At 41.0% G+C, this 17,394-nt stretch overlaps 1 protein-coding gene across 1 annotated transcript in view; it reads right to left on the minus strand.

Annotated features, from left to right (window-relative positions):
• Window positions 1-17,394, minus strand: part of LOC144959517 (sarcospan-like) — a 37,302-nt gene that overhangs the window by 10,833 nt on the left and 9,075 nt on the right. Inside the window, exons 3-4 of the mRNA XM_078892132.1 lie at window positions 2,044-2,144; window positions 594-692 (exon numbers count right to left, since the gene is read on the minus strand). Coding sequence (XP_078748258.1) covers window positions 594-692; window positions 2,044-2,144 — 200 coding nt within the window. The remainder of the gene's footprint in view (window positions 1-593; window positions 693-2,043; window positions 2,145-17,394) is intronic.

Below are 17,394 nucleotides of genomic sequence, written 5' to 3' on the forward strand. Positions count from 1 at the left end.
ACGGACAATAGCAATTGCTTGCTATCCTTTGGATAGATTGCTAGTCTATCGCAAAGTACTTTCCGCCAGACCTAATAGACAAAGCTACCCAATCACTACTTGGTGGACAGGGGGCCAAAATCTCGAATACACCCGGGATCGATCGCGGTTCCTTTGCGTGTGAAACGGGTGCTCTAACAACTGAGCCATCGGGATCCTCAATGTTTAGGGAGATTAATTACTCTGTTTCTGAGGGGATAACATTCAAAAACTGCTAAGTGACATCCAGATATAAAATGAGTTTGCAACTCTCTCCAGCAATATATCGGACATCTGAGAATCACTGGATTAAAATCAAAAGTTTCCACACACTCAGGCTAGTGTTCTATGAGGCAAACAAGACGAGGATTTTCCTCCTTAAGTCAATAAATAAATGATGACAAAAAGGTTGCAATTATCTCTGAATTATGAAAATTGGACTTAGCATGTCAGGAAAGTCAGCCCCTCTCATGGTAGAATGACTAAACTGTGAACGTGACCATGACTGTGTGAAGCGTAATAGATTTACAATTAGTATGATGTGGATTTAAAGATAAAATACGAAAATTACATACTGGAATTCCAGCCCAAAAAGGTTTGTCCCGCAACGTCATGACGTCAACAAACAGGTGAAGATAGACACATAAACCAGTGACGGCCAAGCCCAAGAACATCTGAAATGGTGAAAAGACATCAAAGTATCAGAGAATTGTGAAAAAGAGCGGTTATAATCATGATGATACAAATGGTATACAAAAGGAGGGGGGTCAAAGGTTAATATACAATTCTTATACTCTTGCTTTTTGGAATAGGGCAGAGAAATTGGTACGTCGCACCTTCTACTCTTCTGGTTCCAAACTCATAAGAAGAGTGTATGTAACCACGAGCGTTTGAAAGGAATAAAAATGAATAGATTACATATTGAATCATAAGGAAGCATAACTATTTGAGCAGCTAGATGGACAGGCAGATTCTAACGATTACAGGACGTCAAAGAGAGAGGATGGATGATCTTTATTGACGACCAGCATAAGTTAATATGATTTCGATTAGAAAAATAAGATGCCTTCACTCTGAAACCTGAAGATCAATTATACAATGTATGTGTCCAGTACTCTAGAAGAGTTATTTTACACTTCCAATGAGATTAGAACCACTCTTTTGTTCCCTATTCCTGATGTGATCCCAATCGCTGCACGAGCTAGCGAAAGATCGCTGACAACAATGTTCGAATTCCAAACCCCGAGAATGAAAGGAATAATTTATTCTACCACTCAATCGATTCTGATTTTGTGATCTCTGAATTCAAAAACATTGTCAAATGTATTGAAATGATGCAGCTCTATATTTGTAAAAATCATATTTTACTAAAAGTTAACGATTAATAATACTGACGTCATTTGGTGAAAGGACGTAAGCACCATTATAAACAAAAATAAACTATTTATAGAATGGTAATCCCCGTACCATGGTGTACAATGCTATCTGGGTCATGTAGTAATGTGTAATATAGGCTAACATTAAGTCATGTAGTGATGTGTAATATAGGCTAACACTAAGTCATGTAGTCATTTGTATGTAAGACGTTGTCTTTTATAAGTGTATGAACTAATATACAGGGAGAGAGGGAGAGTGGAAGAGAGGGGGAGAGAGAGGGAGAGAGAGGGGGAGAGAGGGAGAGAGGGAGAGAGAGGGAGAGAGAGAGAAAGAGAGAGAGGGAGAGAGAGGGAGAGAGAGAGGGATAGAGGGAGAGAGAGAGGGACATAGGGAGAGAGAGAGGGACAGAGGAAGAGAGGGAGATATATATATATATATATATATATATATATATATATATATATATATATATATATATACATAAATATATATATATATATATATATATATATATATATATATATATATATATATATAGAGAGAGAGAGAGAGAGAGAGAGATAGATAGAGAGAGAGAGAGAGAGAGAGAGAGAGAGAGAGAGAGATAAAACAAAGATCTACAATGATTTGTTTTTCTGGATGATATACCTGGAACCAAACTAGACAAGTTTGGAAGCGACAACAAGCCGCCATATTGAATCCTTCCAGCCAACGGTGGACGCTGATTGGACGAGGGCCACGAGCAATGTCTGGAAAAAACAGCAAACAAAAAATCTTGAGCTTTTATATAGCGAAATATCCATTAATCCTGCTTATAGCGCTTTACAGGGGGCCCCGAGCCAACAGCAACACTTAACATGAAGAATGAGACATGACGCCTGTTGGGCGATATTGCATTTCTTCTGACAGAGACAACGCTGCTAACGACCAGGTACTCATTTTACATCTGAGTAAGGTGAGAGAATGTGAGTAAAGATCCATTTCCAAGGACTCGACTATTACCGCTCAGATCGAGGCTCGAACATAGGACCTTCCACCCCGACGGTAAGTGTCACACCACTAGACCACATAGCTGTACAGGGCATAGAAGAAGGCCATCAGACTGTAACAGTCAAAATATGTGACCCATCAATTCCAAACGGTTTTATGTCGGCATGAACGAGATGACGTAGACGGATAGTATACAGTTAAAATCACCGGAAATGCATTTTCCCCCTGCATTTGTCTCTTTTTAAATCCATATCGATTCCCATATCGATATAGAATCCCCATATAATCGATAACTCTCAAAGAAACATCATAATGTGACAGTCCAACTTTTATACCAGAAACCAGAAATGTTTAGCATTCCTCACGTGAATTCGTAGCCATCGTTAAGTTATAGCCTGACACTGAAACCCAAAATGGCTGGCATTTTGACGTCATTATTTGGTCAGTGTCAGCGCAGCCATCGTTATGTTATAGCCTGACACTGAAACCCAAATGGACTGGCAGTTTGACGTCATTATTTGGTCAGTGTCAGCGTAGCCATCGTTATGTTATAGCCTGACACTGAAACCCAAAAAGACTGGCATTTTGACGTCATTATTTGGTCAGTGTCAGCGTAGCCATCGTTATGTTATAGCCTGACACTGAAACCCAAAAGGACTGGCAGTTTGACGTCATTATTTGTTTTTTGCACCGCCGTTAGTAGAACTCATGGAAAAAAGTGGTCCCATTGGTTGAACTATTGAATACAACTCACGATTTGTTATCTTTTGTCCTCAAAGACTGGCATTTTGACGTCATTTTGTGGTCAATGTCAGGCTATATGTTACGATGGCTACGGTGAATTCTAGATTTGTTTTCTTAACACTACTCTTTGAAACCGTTTGATAAATTTCATTATAATTTGACAAGGTCGCTTAGATGTGCGGCTATGTGGTCTAGTGGTATGACACTCGCATTCGGATCGAAAGGTCCTGGGTTCGAGCCTCGCGCTCGGCGCATAGTTGAGTCCTTGGAAAAGGCTCTTTACTCACATTCTCTCACCGTACTCAGGTGTAAAATGAGTACCTGGCCGGTAACAGCGTTGTCTTTGTCCGAAAAATTGTAATATCGCCTAACAGGCGTTATGTCCCGTCCTACATGTTAAATGTTGCTGTTGACCAGGGACCCCCTGTAAAGCGCTTTGAGCACGTTGAGTGGATATTTCGCTATATAAAAGCTCAATTTAATTTTAATTTAATTTAATTTTAGATTGCACCAGACCATCCTCATTATTCTTTACTCATTGGAAAATACAACTGGTTCAAATGTTCACTTATTCACGATCTATAGATAGAATGAAGTTGACGTCACCCAGATTTTTGTTATTGCTTTTTTGCCATCTTCGTTTATGAGTGATTCTCACTCAACTGTATTAACCAGACTATAAACGTTCAAGGTTACACATAGTTTTGTGTGTTGGTACTTTATACTTCCGGATGGCAATGTTGTGAGCTTCTTAGACAGGCGTATACCATCTATAAAAAATCAAAGACGCTGCCTTGCATCATGAAATAGTAGATTTACCGTATATTTTTTACACGTGTTTCATATCGTTCAGGGTCATACGAACACTCTACACGTGTGTTCATCACGAGATTTACGGGCGGGTCAAATCGTGGCCTTTGTAAAGCTATGGCCTGGTACTGACCAAACAATGACGTCAAAATGTCAGTCTTTGGCCACAAAAGAAAACAAATCGTGAGTTGTATTCAATAGTTCAACCAATGAAATAACTTGTTTCCATGAGCTCTACTAACGACAACTCACTAAGCGGTGCAAAAACCAAATAATGACGTCAAACTGCCAGTCCTTTTGGATTTCAGTATCAGGCTATTACATAACGATGGCTACGGTAAAACAGGGATGGAAAGGGTTTGCGTCGGTTTATTCTGTGTGGAAATTGAAAAGGGGCAGGGAGGGGGTCGGATGGGATGGGGGGTCGAGAGTTAACATTGTGTTCACAATTGGTCACTTGGCGGCACTGAATGATCGTTATAGATAGTTCGAAATTGACGTCACTCATGTCTGTCTTTGTTATTGTTTATTGCCATCCGCTCTTTTGAGTAATGTTCACTAAACTGTATTAAACTGACTATAAAAGTTCATGGTTGCACAGAGTTTTGTGTATTGGTCCGTTATACTTCCGGATGGCAATGTTGTGAGCTTCTCAGACAAGCGCATACTATTTATAGATAGAAAGAAGATGACGTCACAAAGGTCTTTGATATTGTTTTATTTATATTTTTGCCATTCACGTTTATGAGTACTTCTCACTAAATTGTATTAACCAGACTATAAAAGATTATGGTTACACACAGCTGTGTGTTTTAGTCCGTTTTACTTCCGGATGGCAATGTTGTGAGCTTCTTAGCCAAGTGCATACTATCTATACTTCCGGATGGCAATGTTGTGAGCTTCTTAGCCAAGTGCCAACTATCTATAGATAGTATGCGCTTGGCTCAGAAGCTCACAACATTGCCATCCGGAAGTACAGGACAAACTTACAAAACTATGTATAACCTGAACGTTTATAGTCGAATTAATACAAAACGGTAAGGGCTGCCTGAAGCCGGTGATCGTAAAATACTAACGAAAGGGTGAAAATGGAAAGGCTTCGTATGGGAACAAAACAGACAATGGACGTTTCGGGTACAAACCCTTCGTCAGCACAACAATACACAAATAAACGTGGAAAACAAATAAAATATAATGGAAAATAACTTGTGTCGTCTGTACTCAATGGTGGTTGCAGTATGAATGAAATGTTAGCGTGGCGTGGGTAGAGGATAGTGTGCCCCAGGGGGGTGATCTAATTGATAAGCAGAGGTCAGCGTCAGGGAACAGAACTTTCCAGACTATAATGGAAGTTAAAAGACATATTGGTAGTAGTAGTAGTAGTAGTAGTAGTAGTAGTAGTAGTAGTAGTAGTAGTAGTAGTAGTAGTAGTAGTAGTAGTAGTAGTAGTAGTATTAGTAGTAGTAGTTGTAGTAGTAGTAGTAGTAGTAGTAGTAGTAGTTAGTAGTAGTAGTAGTAGTAGTAGTAGTAGTAGAACGCTGTAGTGGAACAGTAGGGGGGGGGGGGGTTTGGAGGGGGCGAGGTGAAAGGGTCACGGCGGAGGTGGGGGGGGGGGGGGGGTTTGTTGGATGAGCGAAGGTCGAATCTTCGCGAAGGAACGATGCGATAGTAAAGTGGAATACACCAATAAATAGATAGATGGATAGGCAGATAGATAGGTAGATGGTCAGAAAAGAGGGGAGAGAAGGGAGAGAGAGAGAGAGAGAGAGAGAGAGAGAGAGAGAGAGAGAGAGAGAGAGAGAGAGAGAGAGAGAGAGAGAGAGAGAGAGAGAGAAATTAATAAAAGAAAAAATTTTTTTTAAAATAAAAATTAAAAAAAAAAAAATTATTTAAAAAAAAAAAAAAAAAAAAAAAAAAAAAAAAAAAAAAAGGGGGGGGGGGGGACGGGGGGGGGGGGGGGGTTGGTTTGAGGCGGACCGGTAGAGAGGGGGAATCAGAGAGAGAGAGGGGGGGGAGGGAGAAAGAGGGAGGGGGGGACAAAGAAAAGAAAGAAAGAAAGAAGAGAGAGAGAGAGAGAGAGAGAGAGAGAGAGAGAGAGAGAGAGAGAGAGAGAGAAGGGTGGAGGGGAGGTGAGAGAGGGCGAGTAAACAGCCGAGTGATAGCTGGGTCTATATGTATATTAATGGATGAAAAAGTGGATGATTGGACACAATGAGAGAGAGCTAGGAAGGTAGATGACTATGAATCGGTGGATAATCAGTAGATAGATTGCTAGCTAGCTAGCTAGATAGATAGATAGATAGATAGATAGATAGATAGATAGATAGATAGATAGATAGATAGATAGATAGATAGATAGGTAGGTAGGTAGAGTTGTACTTTTAGTAGTATGAACAGTAGTAGTAGTAGTCGTAGTAGTAGTAGTGGTAGTAGTAGTAGTAGTAGTAGTAGTAGTAGTAGTAGTAGTGGTAGTAGTAGTAGTAGTAGTAGTAGTAGTAGTAGTAGTAGTAGTAGTAGTAGCAGTAGTAGTAAGTAGTAGTAGTAGTAGTAGTAGTAGTAGTAGTAGTAGTAGAGTAGTAGTAGTAGTAGTAGTAGTAGTAGTAGTAGTAGTAGTAGTAGTAGTAGTAGTAGTAGTAGTAGTAGTAGTAGTAGTAGAAGTAGTAGAAGTAGTAGTAGTAGCAGCAGCAGTAGCTGTAGTGGCAGAAGTGAGAGCAGCAGTGGTGATGAATATGGGTGACGTTGACATCTAGTGGTGGTCAATCCTGGTGTTGAGTCCGCGTGGAGTCAGCGTTCCCAACAACTTGATCAGGTGAGTTTCCCTACGTCGACGGGCGGAAGTGTCCGAATGGCAAAAACTGAGCACACACACACGCACACACTGTACATCGCAGTGGTTTTGGCAGATTGAAGTGTCTGGCCACTGCTGTGTCTGCACAGTTCGATATGTCACGCAAGTGCTGCACGAATCTGTCACCCAGCCTCTTTCCGGTCTCACCAACGTAAGCAATCCCACACAGGGAGCACGTAATCGCACAGACTAGATTACGGTCAGTGCAAGTAAACGGCCGCCTGATGTCCCAAATCTTGTCTGGAAAGCTGACTCTGTCATACTCCCACAGGTGCCCACAAGTCTTGCATCGGGGTCGCATACACGATCTGGCTTTAGGTCCATCCCTAGGTATGGGTTCCAGGCGGCTTCTGACAAGGAGATCCCTCAGGTTACGATCCCGTCGATATGCTACCAACGGGGGTTCTGAGAAAACTCTGTGGGTGTCTTCGCCCGCCTGGAGGATCCCATAGTTCTGCAATAGGATGTTCCTCACTTGATCGGCATGGGGGTGATGCGTGAGGACTAAAATGGGACGCTGTGTCTCCTGCTTCCTGGCATTGCGAGGCCTCATTGCTGCTTCTCTCGACACGAGGCTGGCTTTCCGGACAGCCTTAAGCAAAACCCTTTCGGGATATTCCCGTGCCCTAAAAAAATCGAGCATGCGATCACGTTGAAGCGCAAATTCATCATCTTCCAGACAGAGTCTCCGTAAGCGGAGTATCTGACTGAATGGGATGGAGTCTTTGCACTTCACCGGATGGGATGACCGATAGAGCAGGTAGCTGTGACTGTCCGTTTCCTTGTAGTGTACAGTGGTCCGTACTCCCGTGCTGGTCAATACAGCCTTGATGTCCAAAAAGTTCACCTCAGAGGTTGAAATCTCATAAGTGTACTCTATGGACGGGTGGAAGGAGTCCATCGCTAGGATGAACCCTTTCAACTGGCTGTGGGTCAATGACGTAATGCCGAAACAGTCGTCAATGTACCTTTTGAACAGCTCGGGGGCAGGTCCACTGTACTGATGGAAGAAGGTTTCCTCAAGGTAGCCCATGAAGAGGTTAGCATATGAGGGACCCATCTTGGTACCCATCGCAACACCTGAGATCTGATGGAAAAATACATCATTGAACTCAAAAGTGTTGAGTGTGAGCACAAGTTCGGTGAGCCTCACAATGCTGTTGCTGGAAATCCCTGGTAATGGATGGCGGTCGACGAAATGCCTGATGGCACGCAGTCCGTCATGATGCGGTATGGATGTGTACAGTGCCTTCACATCCATGGTGAAAATTAGCCGTGGACGTTCATCCTGGAATCGAATTTCGTCAATGACACCAAGAGCATGGTTAGTGTCCTTGATATACGATGGCAGGGTGGGAACTATACGTTGAAATACCGCATCGAGGAACTGCGATACCTTCTCAGTGGGGCACGAGATAGCCGACACAATCGGCCTTCCAGGTGGAGTGTCAGACAATACCCGGATCTTGTGTACGCATCACCCCCATGCCGATCAAGTGAGGAACATCCTATTGCAGAACTATGGGATCCTCCAGGCGGGCGAAGACACCCACAGAGTTTTCTCAGAACCCCCGTTGGTAGCATATCGACGGGATCGTAACCTGAGGGATCTCCTTGTCAGAAGCCGCCTGGAACCCATACCTAGGGATGGACCTAAAGCCAGATCGTGTATGCGACCCCGATGCAAGACTTGTGGGCACCTGTGGGAGTATGACAGAGTCAGCTTTCCAGACAAGATTTGGGACATCAGGCGGCCGTTTACTTGCACTGACCGTAATCTAGTCTATGCGATTACGTGCTCCCTGTGTGGGATTGCTTACGTTGGTGAGACCGGAAAGAGGCTGGGTGACAGATTCGTGCAGCACTTGCGTGACATATCGAACTGTGCAGACACAGCAGTGGCCAGACACTTCAATCTGCCAGACCACTGCGATGTACAGTGTGTGCGTGTGTGTGTGCTCAGTTTTTGCCATTCGGACACTTCCGCCCGTCGACGTAGGGAAACTCACCTGATCAAGTTGTTGGGAACGCTGACTCCACGCGGACTCAACACCAGGATTGACCACCACTAGATGTCAACGTCACCCATATTCATCACCACTGCTGCTCTCACTTCTGCCACTACAGCTACTGCTGCTGCTACTACTACTACTTCTACTACTTCTACTACTACTACTACATACTACTACTACTACTACTACTACTACTACTTACTACTACTCTACTACTACTACTACTACTACTACTACTACTACTACTACTACTATACTACTATACTACTACTACTACTAAATACTACTACTAACTACTAACTACTACTACTACACTACTACTACTACTACTACTACTACTACTACTACTACTTATACTACTATAACTACTACTACTACTATTTCATACTATCTAAAATTATCATACTCTACTCTATCTACTATCTATCTATCTATTCCATCTATATCTATCTTCTATCTATCTACTCTACTAGCTATATGCAATTATTACTGATTATCCACGTTCATAGTCATCTACCTTCTAGCTCTCTCTCATTGTGTCCAATCATCCACTTTTTCATCCATTAATATACATATAGACCCAGCTATCACTCGGCTGTTTACTCGCCCTCTCTCACCTCCCCTCCACCCTTTCTCTCTCTCTCTCTCTCTCTCTCTCTCTCTCTCTCTCTCTCTCTCTCTCTTTCTTTCTTTCTTTCTTTCTTTGTCCCCCCCTCCCTCTTTCTCCCTCCCCCCCTCTCTCTCTCTCTCTGATTCCCCCTCTCTACCGGTCCGCCTCAAACCAACCCCCCCCCCCCCCGTCCCCCCCCCCTTTTTTTTTTTTTTTTTTTTTTTTTTTTTTTTAAATAATTTTTTTTTTTTTAATTTTTATTTTAAAAATTTTTTTCTTTTATTAATTTCTCTCTCTCTCTCTCTCCTCTCTCTCTCTCTCTCTCTCTCTCTCTCTCTCTCTCTCTCTCTCCCTTCTCTCCCCTCTTTTCTGACCATCTACCTATCTATCTGCCTATCCATCTATCTATTTATTGGTGTTTTCCCCTTTCCGCCCCCCCCGTTCCTTCGCGAAGATTCGCCCTTCGCTCATCCAACAAACCCCCCCCCCCCCACCTCCGCCGTGACCCTTTCACCTCGCCCCCTCCAAACCCCCCCCCCCTACTGTTCCACTACAGCGTTCTACTACTACTACTACTACTACTACTACTACTACTACTACTACTACTACTACAACTACTACTACTACAACTACTACTACTACTACTACTACTACTACTACTACTACTACTACTACTACTACTACTACTACTACTACTACTACTACCAATATGTCTTTTATCTTCCATTATAGTCTGGAAAGTTCTGTTCCCTGACGGCAATAGAGAATAAAAAATTTTCGCGGCGGTGGTGGGGTTTGAACCTGCGACCTTATTGGTACGACAACTCCGCCTGGCAGGTGAGAGCGTGGCTCTACAGTGTGAGCTATCCACGAACACAAAAATATTCGTTTCAAACTCAAAGTCATTACTAGATCCCTCTCTCACCCACTTCTTGAGACCGCCGATTCGTTCGTACACCACCATCGCGAATAATTTTGACCAGCAGTTAAGCTTAATAGCCAATATTCTCAACACAAACATATAACATAGAAACGATTGAGACATTGAGTATGCTCCGGTGTATGGGGTGAATTTTTTAATTCAGAAAAGTGAGTGGAGCAGGCACTTATGTTGGTAACAACAAGATATGCAGTGAATAGAAAAGTGCCAGAAGACAATAGAGAATAAAAAATTTTCGCGGCGGTGGTGGGGTTTGAACCTGCGACCTTATTGGTACGACAACTCCGCCTGGCAGGTGAGAGCGTGGCTCTACAGTGTGAGCTATCCACGAACACAAAAATATTCGTTTCAAACTCAAAGTCATTACTAGATCCCTCTCTCACCCACTTCTTGAGACCGCCGATTCGTTCGTACACCACCATCGCGAATAATTTTGACCAGCAGTTAAGCTTAATAGCCAATATTCTCAACACAAACATATAACATAGAAACGATTGAGACATTGAGTATGCTCCGGTGTATGGGGTGAATTTTTTAATTCAGAAAAGTGAGTGGAGCAGGCACTTATGTTGGTAACAACAAGATATGCAGTGAATAGAAAAGTGCCAGAAGACAATAGAGAATAAAAAATTTTCGCGGCGGTGGTGGGGTTTGAACCTGCGACCTTATTGGTACGACAACTCCGCCTGGCAGGTGAGAGCGTGGCTCTACAGTGTGAGCTATCCACGAACACAAAAATATTCGTTTCAAACTCAAAGTCATTACTAGATCCCTCTCTCACCCACTTCTTGAGACCGCCGATTCGTTCGTACACCACCATCGCGAATAATTTTGACCAGCAGTTAAGCTTAATAGCCAATATTCTCAACACAAACATATAACATAGAAACGATTGAGACATTGAGTATGCTCCGGTGTATGGGGTGAATTTTTTAATTCAGAAAAGTGAGTGGAGCAGGCACTTATGTTGGTAACAACAAGATATGAAGTGAATAGAAAAGTGCCAGAAGACAATAGAGAATAAAAAATTTTTTATTCTCTATTGTCTTCTGGCACTTTTCTATTCACTTCATATCTTGTTGTTACCAACATAAGTGCCTGCTCCACTCACTTTTCTGAATTAAAAAATTCACCCCATACACCGGAGCATACTCAATGTCTCAATCGTTTCTATGTTATATGTTTGTGTTGAGAATATTGGCTATTAAGCTTAACTGCTGGTCAAAATTATTCGCGATGGTGGTGTACGAACGAATCGGCGGTCTCAAGAAGTGGGTGAGAGAGGGATCTAGTAATGACTTTGAGTTTGAAACGAATATTTTTGTGTTCGTGGATAGCTCACACTGTAGAGCCACGCTCTCACCTGCCAGGCGGAGTTGTCGTACCAATAAGGTCGCAGGTTCAAACCCCACCACCGCCGCGAAAATTTTTTATTCTCTATTGTCTTCTGGCACTTTTCTATTCACTTCATATCTTGTTGTTCCCTGACGCTGACCTCTGCTTATCAATTAGATCACCCCCTGGGGCACACTATCCTCTACCCACGCCACGCTAACATTTCATTCATACTGCAACCACCATTGAGTACAGACGACACAAGTTATTTTCCATTATATTTTATTTGTTTTCCACGTTTATTTGTGTATTGTTGTGCTGACGAAGGGTTTGTACCCGAAACGTCCATTGTCTGTTTTGTTCCCATACGAAGCCTTTCCATTTTCACCCTTTCGTTAGTATTAGTCGAATTAATACAGTTTAGTGAGAATTACTCAAAAACGCGGATGGCAAAAAAGCAATAACATAGACCCGAGTGACGTCAACTTCATTCTATCTATACTCATCCATACTTTCCAGTGGCGTTAACGCATCGAATTTCGAGTTTGGATTTACTTCATATTGAATCAGAAAATAGATTTGAAAGGCAAAATGAAAACACTTTAAGACATGGTTTGAACTTGTATGGATATTTTACCAATGGAGTCAGCGAGGCAGACTGACTTTATCCGTAGCCATCGTTATGTTATAGCCTGATACTGAAATCCAAAAGGACTGGCAGTTTGACGTCATTATTTGGTTTTTGCACTGCCTAGTGAGTTGTCGTTAGTAGAACTCATGGAAACAAGTTATTTCATTGGTTGAACTATTGAATACAACTCACGTTTCGTTTTCTTTTGTGGCAAAAGACTGGCATTTTGACGTCATTGTTTGGTCAGTGTCAGGCCATAACTTTACGAAGGCCACGGTTGATCACAGCGTTCAAGACCCCAGGAAAAGTGGGATTCGTGATGCATGCTTTAGGGATCAACAGAAATACTTTTAGAAAAGATTTCGAGCAGCCAATCTTTCACACCATTCCACAGAAAACATTAAACACCTGCCCTCATGACGTCTGGGATGACCCAAATAAACAAAGTACAAATCTGATGACGTCTGGAATGACCCAAATAAACAATGTACACATCCGTTGACGTATGGAATGACCCAAATTAACAAAGTTCACATCCGATGACGTCAGGGATGACCCAAATAAACAATGTAGACGCTAGTTTGAATGTTCATTTAGCCCGTTAAATGTCGCACTCGAGCAAAATACGTAGCTAAAATGTAGCCAAAAACAAGTCCTTCAAATATCGATCGATTTAAATGGCCCTCATTCTGGCAAAAACTCTCAAACTTGGGACCTCGCGAGTTAATTTGTTAATTTAATAAATAATTCAGTCGAATGAACGCCGTGTAAAAGCTCAACTTAACCCTTTACCACGTTTGGTTTTAAAGTCTAAATGATAGATGTAACACTCGGTTTCTGATATGTAGTCTGTAGATCGAGGGTTCGAGGCTCATTGTGAGTTCTTGACACCCCGATACATTCTATCTCCTTTTTCATCTTGTCTCTCTCCCCACTCCCTCTCTCTCTCTCTCTCTCTCTCTCTCTCTCTCTCTCTATATATATATATATATATATATATATATATATATATATATATATATATATATATACGATGATGATTCCAGGAATTCCAAGGAATCGTCGAGCACCCTATATTATATACTAGTAAAAAGTCCGCAATTCCGCGGGGAAAGAACAATTTTCATTCGATATTTAATGAGGGTCGATTGTTAAACAACGTTGTCTGTGTAACTTGGTACATCCTCTGTTGATATTTCTGTATGGCCCAACATGAAGTGTAAGCCACTATAGCCTCTGACCGTGACCCAGAAACATACAGTTAGTTGTCCGTGTTTGAAAACAGGTTGTGGTAAGAAAATCAACTGCGAAAATAAACCCGAAGCAGACGTGAGCATAGTTGAAAGACGATCCTGGAATCGAGAACTAACCTTGCAGTATATTATTCTGGTGATCCTGTTGTGATTGTTGATTGGTAAAATTAAGAGTTTGCCCAAAATTCAAAATGAAGTAATATACACTGATCTATACTTACATGAAAGAAGATGGGTGTTTTGACCACTTTAATCCTGAGGTCAAATGAAAATCTGAATCAGACGCGATCAGTATCAATTAATCTATCATAATATTTATCTCTACTTTTGGTTTGTTCGGGCTAGAAGCTAGACATATACAATTTACAGTTTGCCGATAACATTTAACTAAATATTTGCCAGGGCAATAATTATCACATCGATAACATAAAAACGAAAGTAATATTAGCAATAATGTTAGTTGATGTTGTTAATTTAATCGGTGAAACGTATTTAAAATTTCTGTAAATCCGAATACCTTAATGTGACCCAAATAAACAATGTATACATCTCATGACGTTTGGGATTACCTAAATAAACAACGTACACATCTGATGACGTATGGGATGACCTAAATAAATAACGTACACATCCGATGACGTATGGGATGACCCAAATTAACAAAGTTCACATCCGATGACGTCAGGGATGACCCAAATAAACAATGTACACATCCGATGACGTATGGGATGACCCAAATTAACAAAGTTCACATCCAATGACGTCAGGGATGACCCAAATAAACAATGTACACATCCGATGACGTATGGGATGACCCAAATTAACAAAGTTCACATCCGATGACGTCAGGGATGACCCAAATAAACAATGTACACATCCGATGACGTATGGGATGACCCAAATTAACAAAGTTCACATCCGATGACGTCAGGGATGACACAAATAAACAATGTAGACGCTAGTTTGAATGTTTATTTAGCCAGTTAACTGTCGCACTCGAGCAAGATACGTAGCTAAAATGTAGCCAAAAACAAGTCCTTCAAATATCGATCGATTTAAATGACCCTCATTCTGGCAAAAACTCTCAAACTTGGGCCGTCACGAGTTAACTTGTTAATTTAATAAATAAATCAGTAAAATAATTGTCATGTAAAAACTCAACTTGATTTAATAACCATGCCCTAAACCCTTTACCACGTTTGGCTTTAAAGTCTAAATGGGGGGTTTACCACTCGGTTTGTGATATTTAGTATGTAGATCGAGGGTTCGAGACTCATTGTGAGTTGTTGACACCCCGATACTTTCAATCTCCTTTTTCATTCTATCTCTCTCTCTCTCTCTCTCTCTCTCTCTCTCTCTCTCTCTCTATATATATATATATATATATATATATATATATATATATATATATATATATATATATGGCTAGCACTATTCAGTATCTGATACTGAATAGTGGTTTTGCACTATTCAGTATCTGATACTGAATAGTGGTTTTGCACTATTCAGTATCAGATACTGAATAGCGGTTTTGCACTATTCAGTATCTGACACTGAATAGTGGTTTTGCACTATAATACGGTGTTTTTTTTCCGAAACCTGACAAAGTTATGGGAAGAGTGCAGCTGTGGGATTGAATATGGGACTCAGAGAAGTGTACACCAGTGGGGTGTGAACCTGGGACTGGGTTTCGGCGGGTTTCGTAATAAAAAGCAATTACTTTTTTACGAAACCCGACGACACCTGGCAATATCCGACAAAGTTATAGGAGGTAGGCAGCAGCGTGTGTGTGTGTGCGTGTAAGTGTAGGGGGGGGGGAGGAGGGGATGAACCTGAGATTCAGGGAAGTGTACACCAGTGGGGAGTGAACCTGGGACTCTGGGTTTTGTAAAAAAGCAATAACAAAATAGGGAGGAGGGGGGGGGGAGATTACTTTTTTACGAAACCCGACAATATGGCAAAATTGTGGAAAGTAGGCAAAGCGTGGGGAGTGAACCTGAGACTCAGTGAAGTGTACACCAGTGGGGAGTGAACATGAGACTATGGTTTTCGGCGGGATTCAGCGAGTTTCATATAAAAGCAATTGCTTTTTTACGAAACCCGGCAATATCCGACAAAGTTGTTGGAAGTAGACAACAGTGGGGAGTGAACCTGAGATTCATGGAAGTGTACACCAGTGGGGAGTGAACCTGAGACTCTGGTTTTCGGTGGATTTCAGCGAGTTTCACATAAAAGCAATTACTTTTTTACGAAACCCGACGAAAACCTGGCAATATCCGAGAAAGTTATGGGAAGTAGGCAACAGTGGGGAGTGAACCTGAGACTCAGGGAAGTGTACACCAGTGGGGAGTGAATCTAAGACTCTGGTTTTCGGCGGGTTTCAGCGAGTTTCACATAAAAGCAATTACTTTTTTACAAAACCCGACTAAACCTGGCAATATCCGACAAAGTTATTGAAGTAGGCAACAGTGGGAGTGATCCTGAGAATCAGGGAAGTGTACACTTGTGGGAATTGAACCTGGGACTCTGGATTTTGTAAAAAAGCAATACCAAGGGGGAGGGGAATTACTTTTTTACGAAACCCGCCAAAAGCCGACAAAGTTATGGGAAGCAGGCAGCAGTGGGGAGTGAATCTGGGATTTGGACACCGATGAGGATTGAACCCGGGACTGCGAGAGGCTGATACCAGTGGACAGTGAGCTCAGAATGTACTTTTATTTCGAAACCTACCGAAATTGTCAAAAGTTATGGGAAGTGGGCACCATTGGGCAATGAACCCGGACTCAGGGAAGTGCACACCGGTTGGGAGTGAACCTGGGACTGTGAAAAGAGGAAATCAGTGGAAATGAACCTGGGACTATGGAAGATGGATACCAGTGGGAAATGAAGCCGAACTATGGGAGTTGGGTACCAGACGAGAATGAAGCAATTACTTTTTTACGAAACCCGCCAAAAAACCATAGTCTCGGGTTCACTCCCCCACTGTTACTTTCTTTCCATAACTTTGTCAGATATTGGCGGGTTTCGTAAAAAAGTAATTGCTTTTTTTAAAAACGAAACCCAGTCCCAGGTTCACTTCCCTGAGTCCCAGGTTCACTCCCCACTGCTGCCTACTTCCCATAACTCTGTCGGGTTTCGGCAGGTTTCGTAAAAAAAGAAACATCCATAAAAATACCACGTGTATTCAGTAAATAGATGTCAATTGTAGTCTAATATTCAGTATCTATTTAAATTATTATTATTATTATTATTATTTATTATTATTATTATTATTATTATTATTATTATTATTATTATTATTATTATTATTATTATTATTATTATTATTATTATTATTATTATTATTATCATTATTATCATCATTATTATCATTATTATTATTATTATTATTATTATTATTATTATTATTATTATTATTATTATTATTATTATTATTGTCATGTAAATTTCAATATAATACGGCAAGTAATTCTCGGAAGTACATCGCTCAATTAAAAATGAATTTATAATGAATCGGGTTTGTCTTAGATGACAAAACAAACAAACAAACATCAACAACAAGGAGAACAACAACAACAGAAAAAAGCAAGATTTTAAAAAGTAATAAACAATAGAAGAGCACAATAATGAAAAACAACAACGAGATTATAACACATAAAAGATATTCGTAATAAATCGATAACTGATTAAATTACTCCAACTACTTGATTAAAAAAAAAATCATAACCATAATCATAATAATGACGATGATGACGATTACAACAACAACGATAATAATAGTAAGTAATAATAATAATAATAATAATAATAATAATAATAATAATAA

The sequence above is a fragment of the Berghia stephanieae genome, chromosome 14, assembly GCF_034508935.2.
Source record: "Berghia stephanieae isolate SIO BIC M18660-M18661 chromosome 14, UCSD_Bste_1.3, whole genome shotgun sequence".
NCBI lineage: Eukaryota > Metazoa > Mollusca > Gastropoda > Nudibranchia > Aeolidiidae > Berghia > Berghia stephanieae.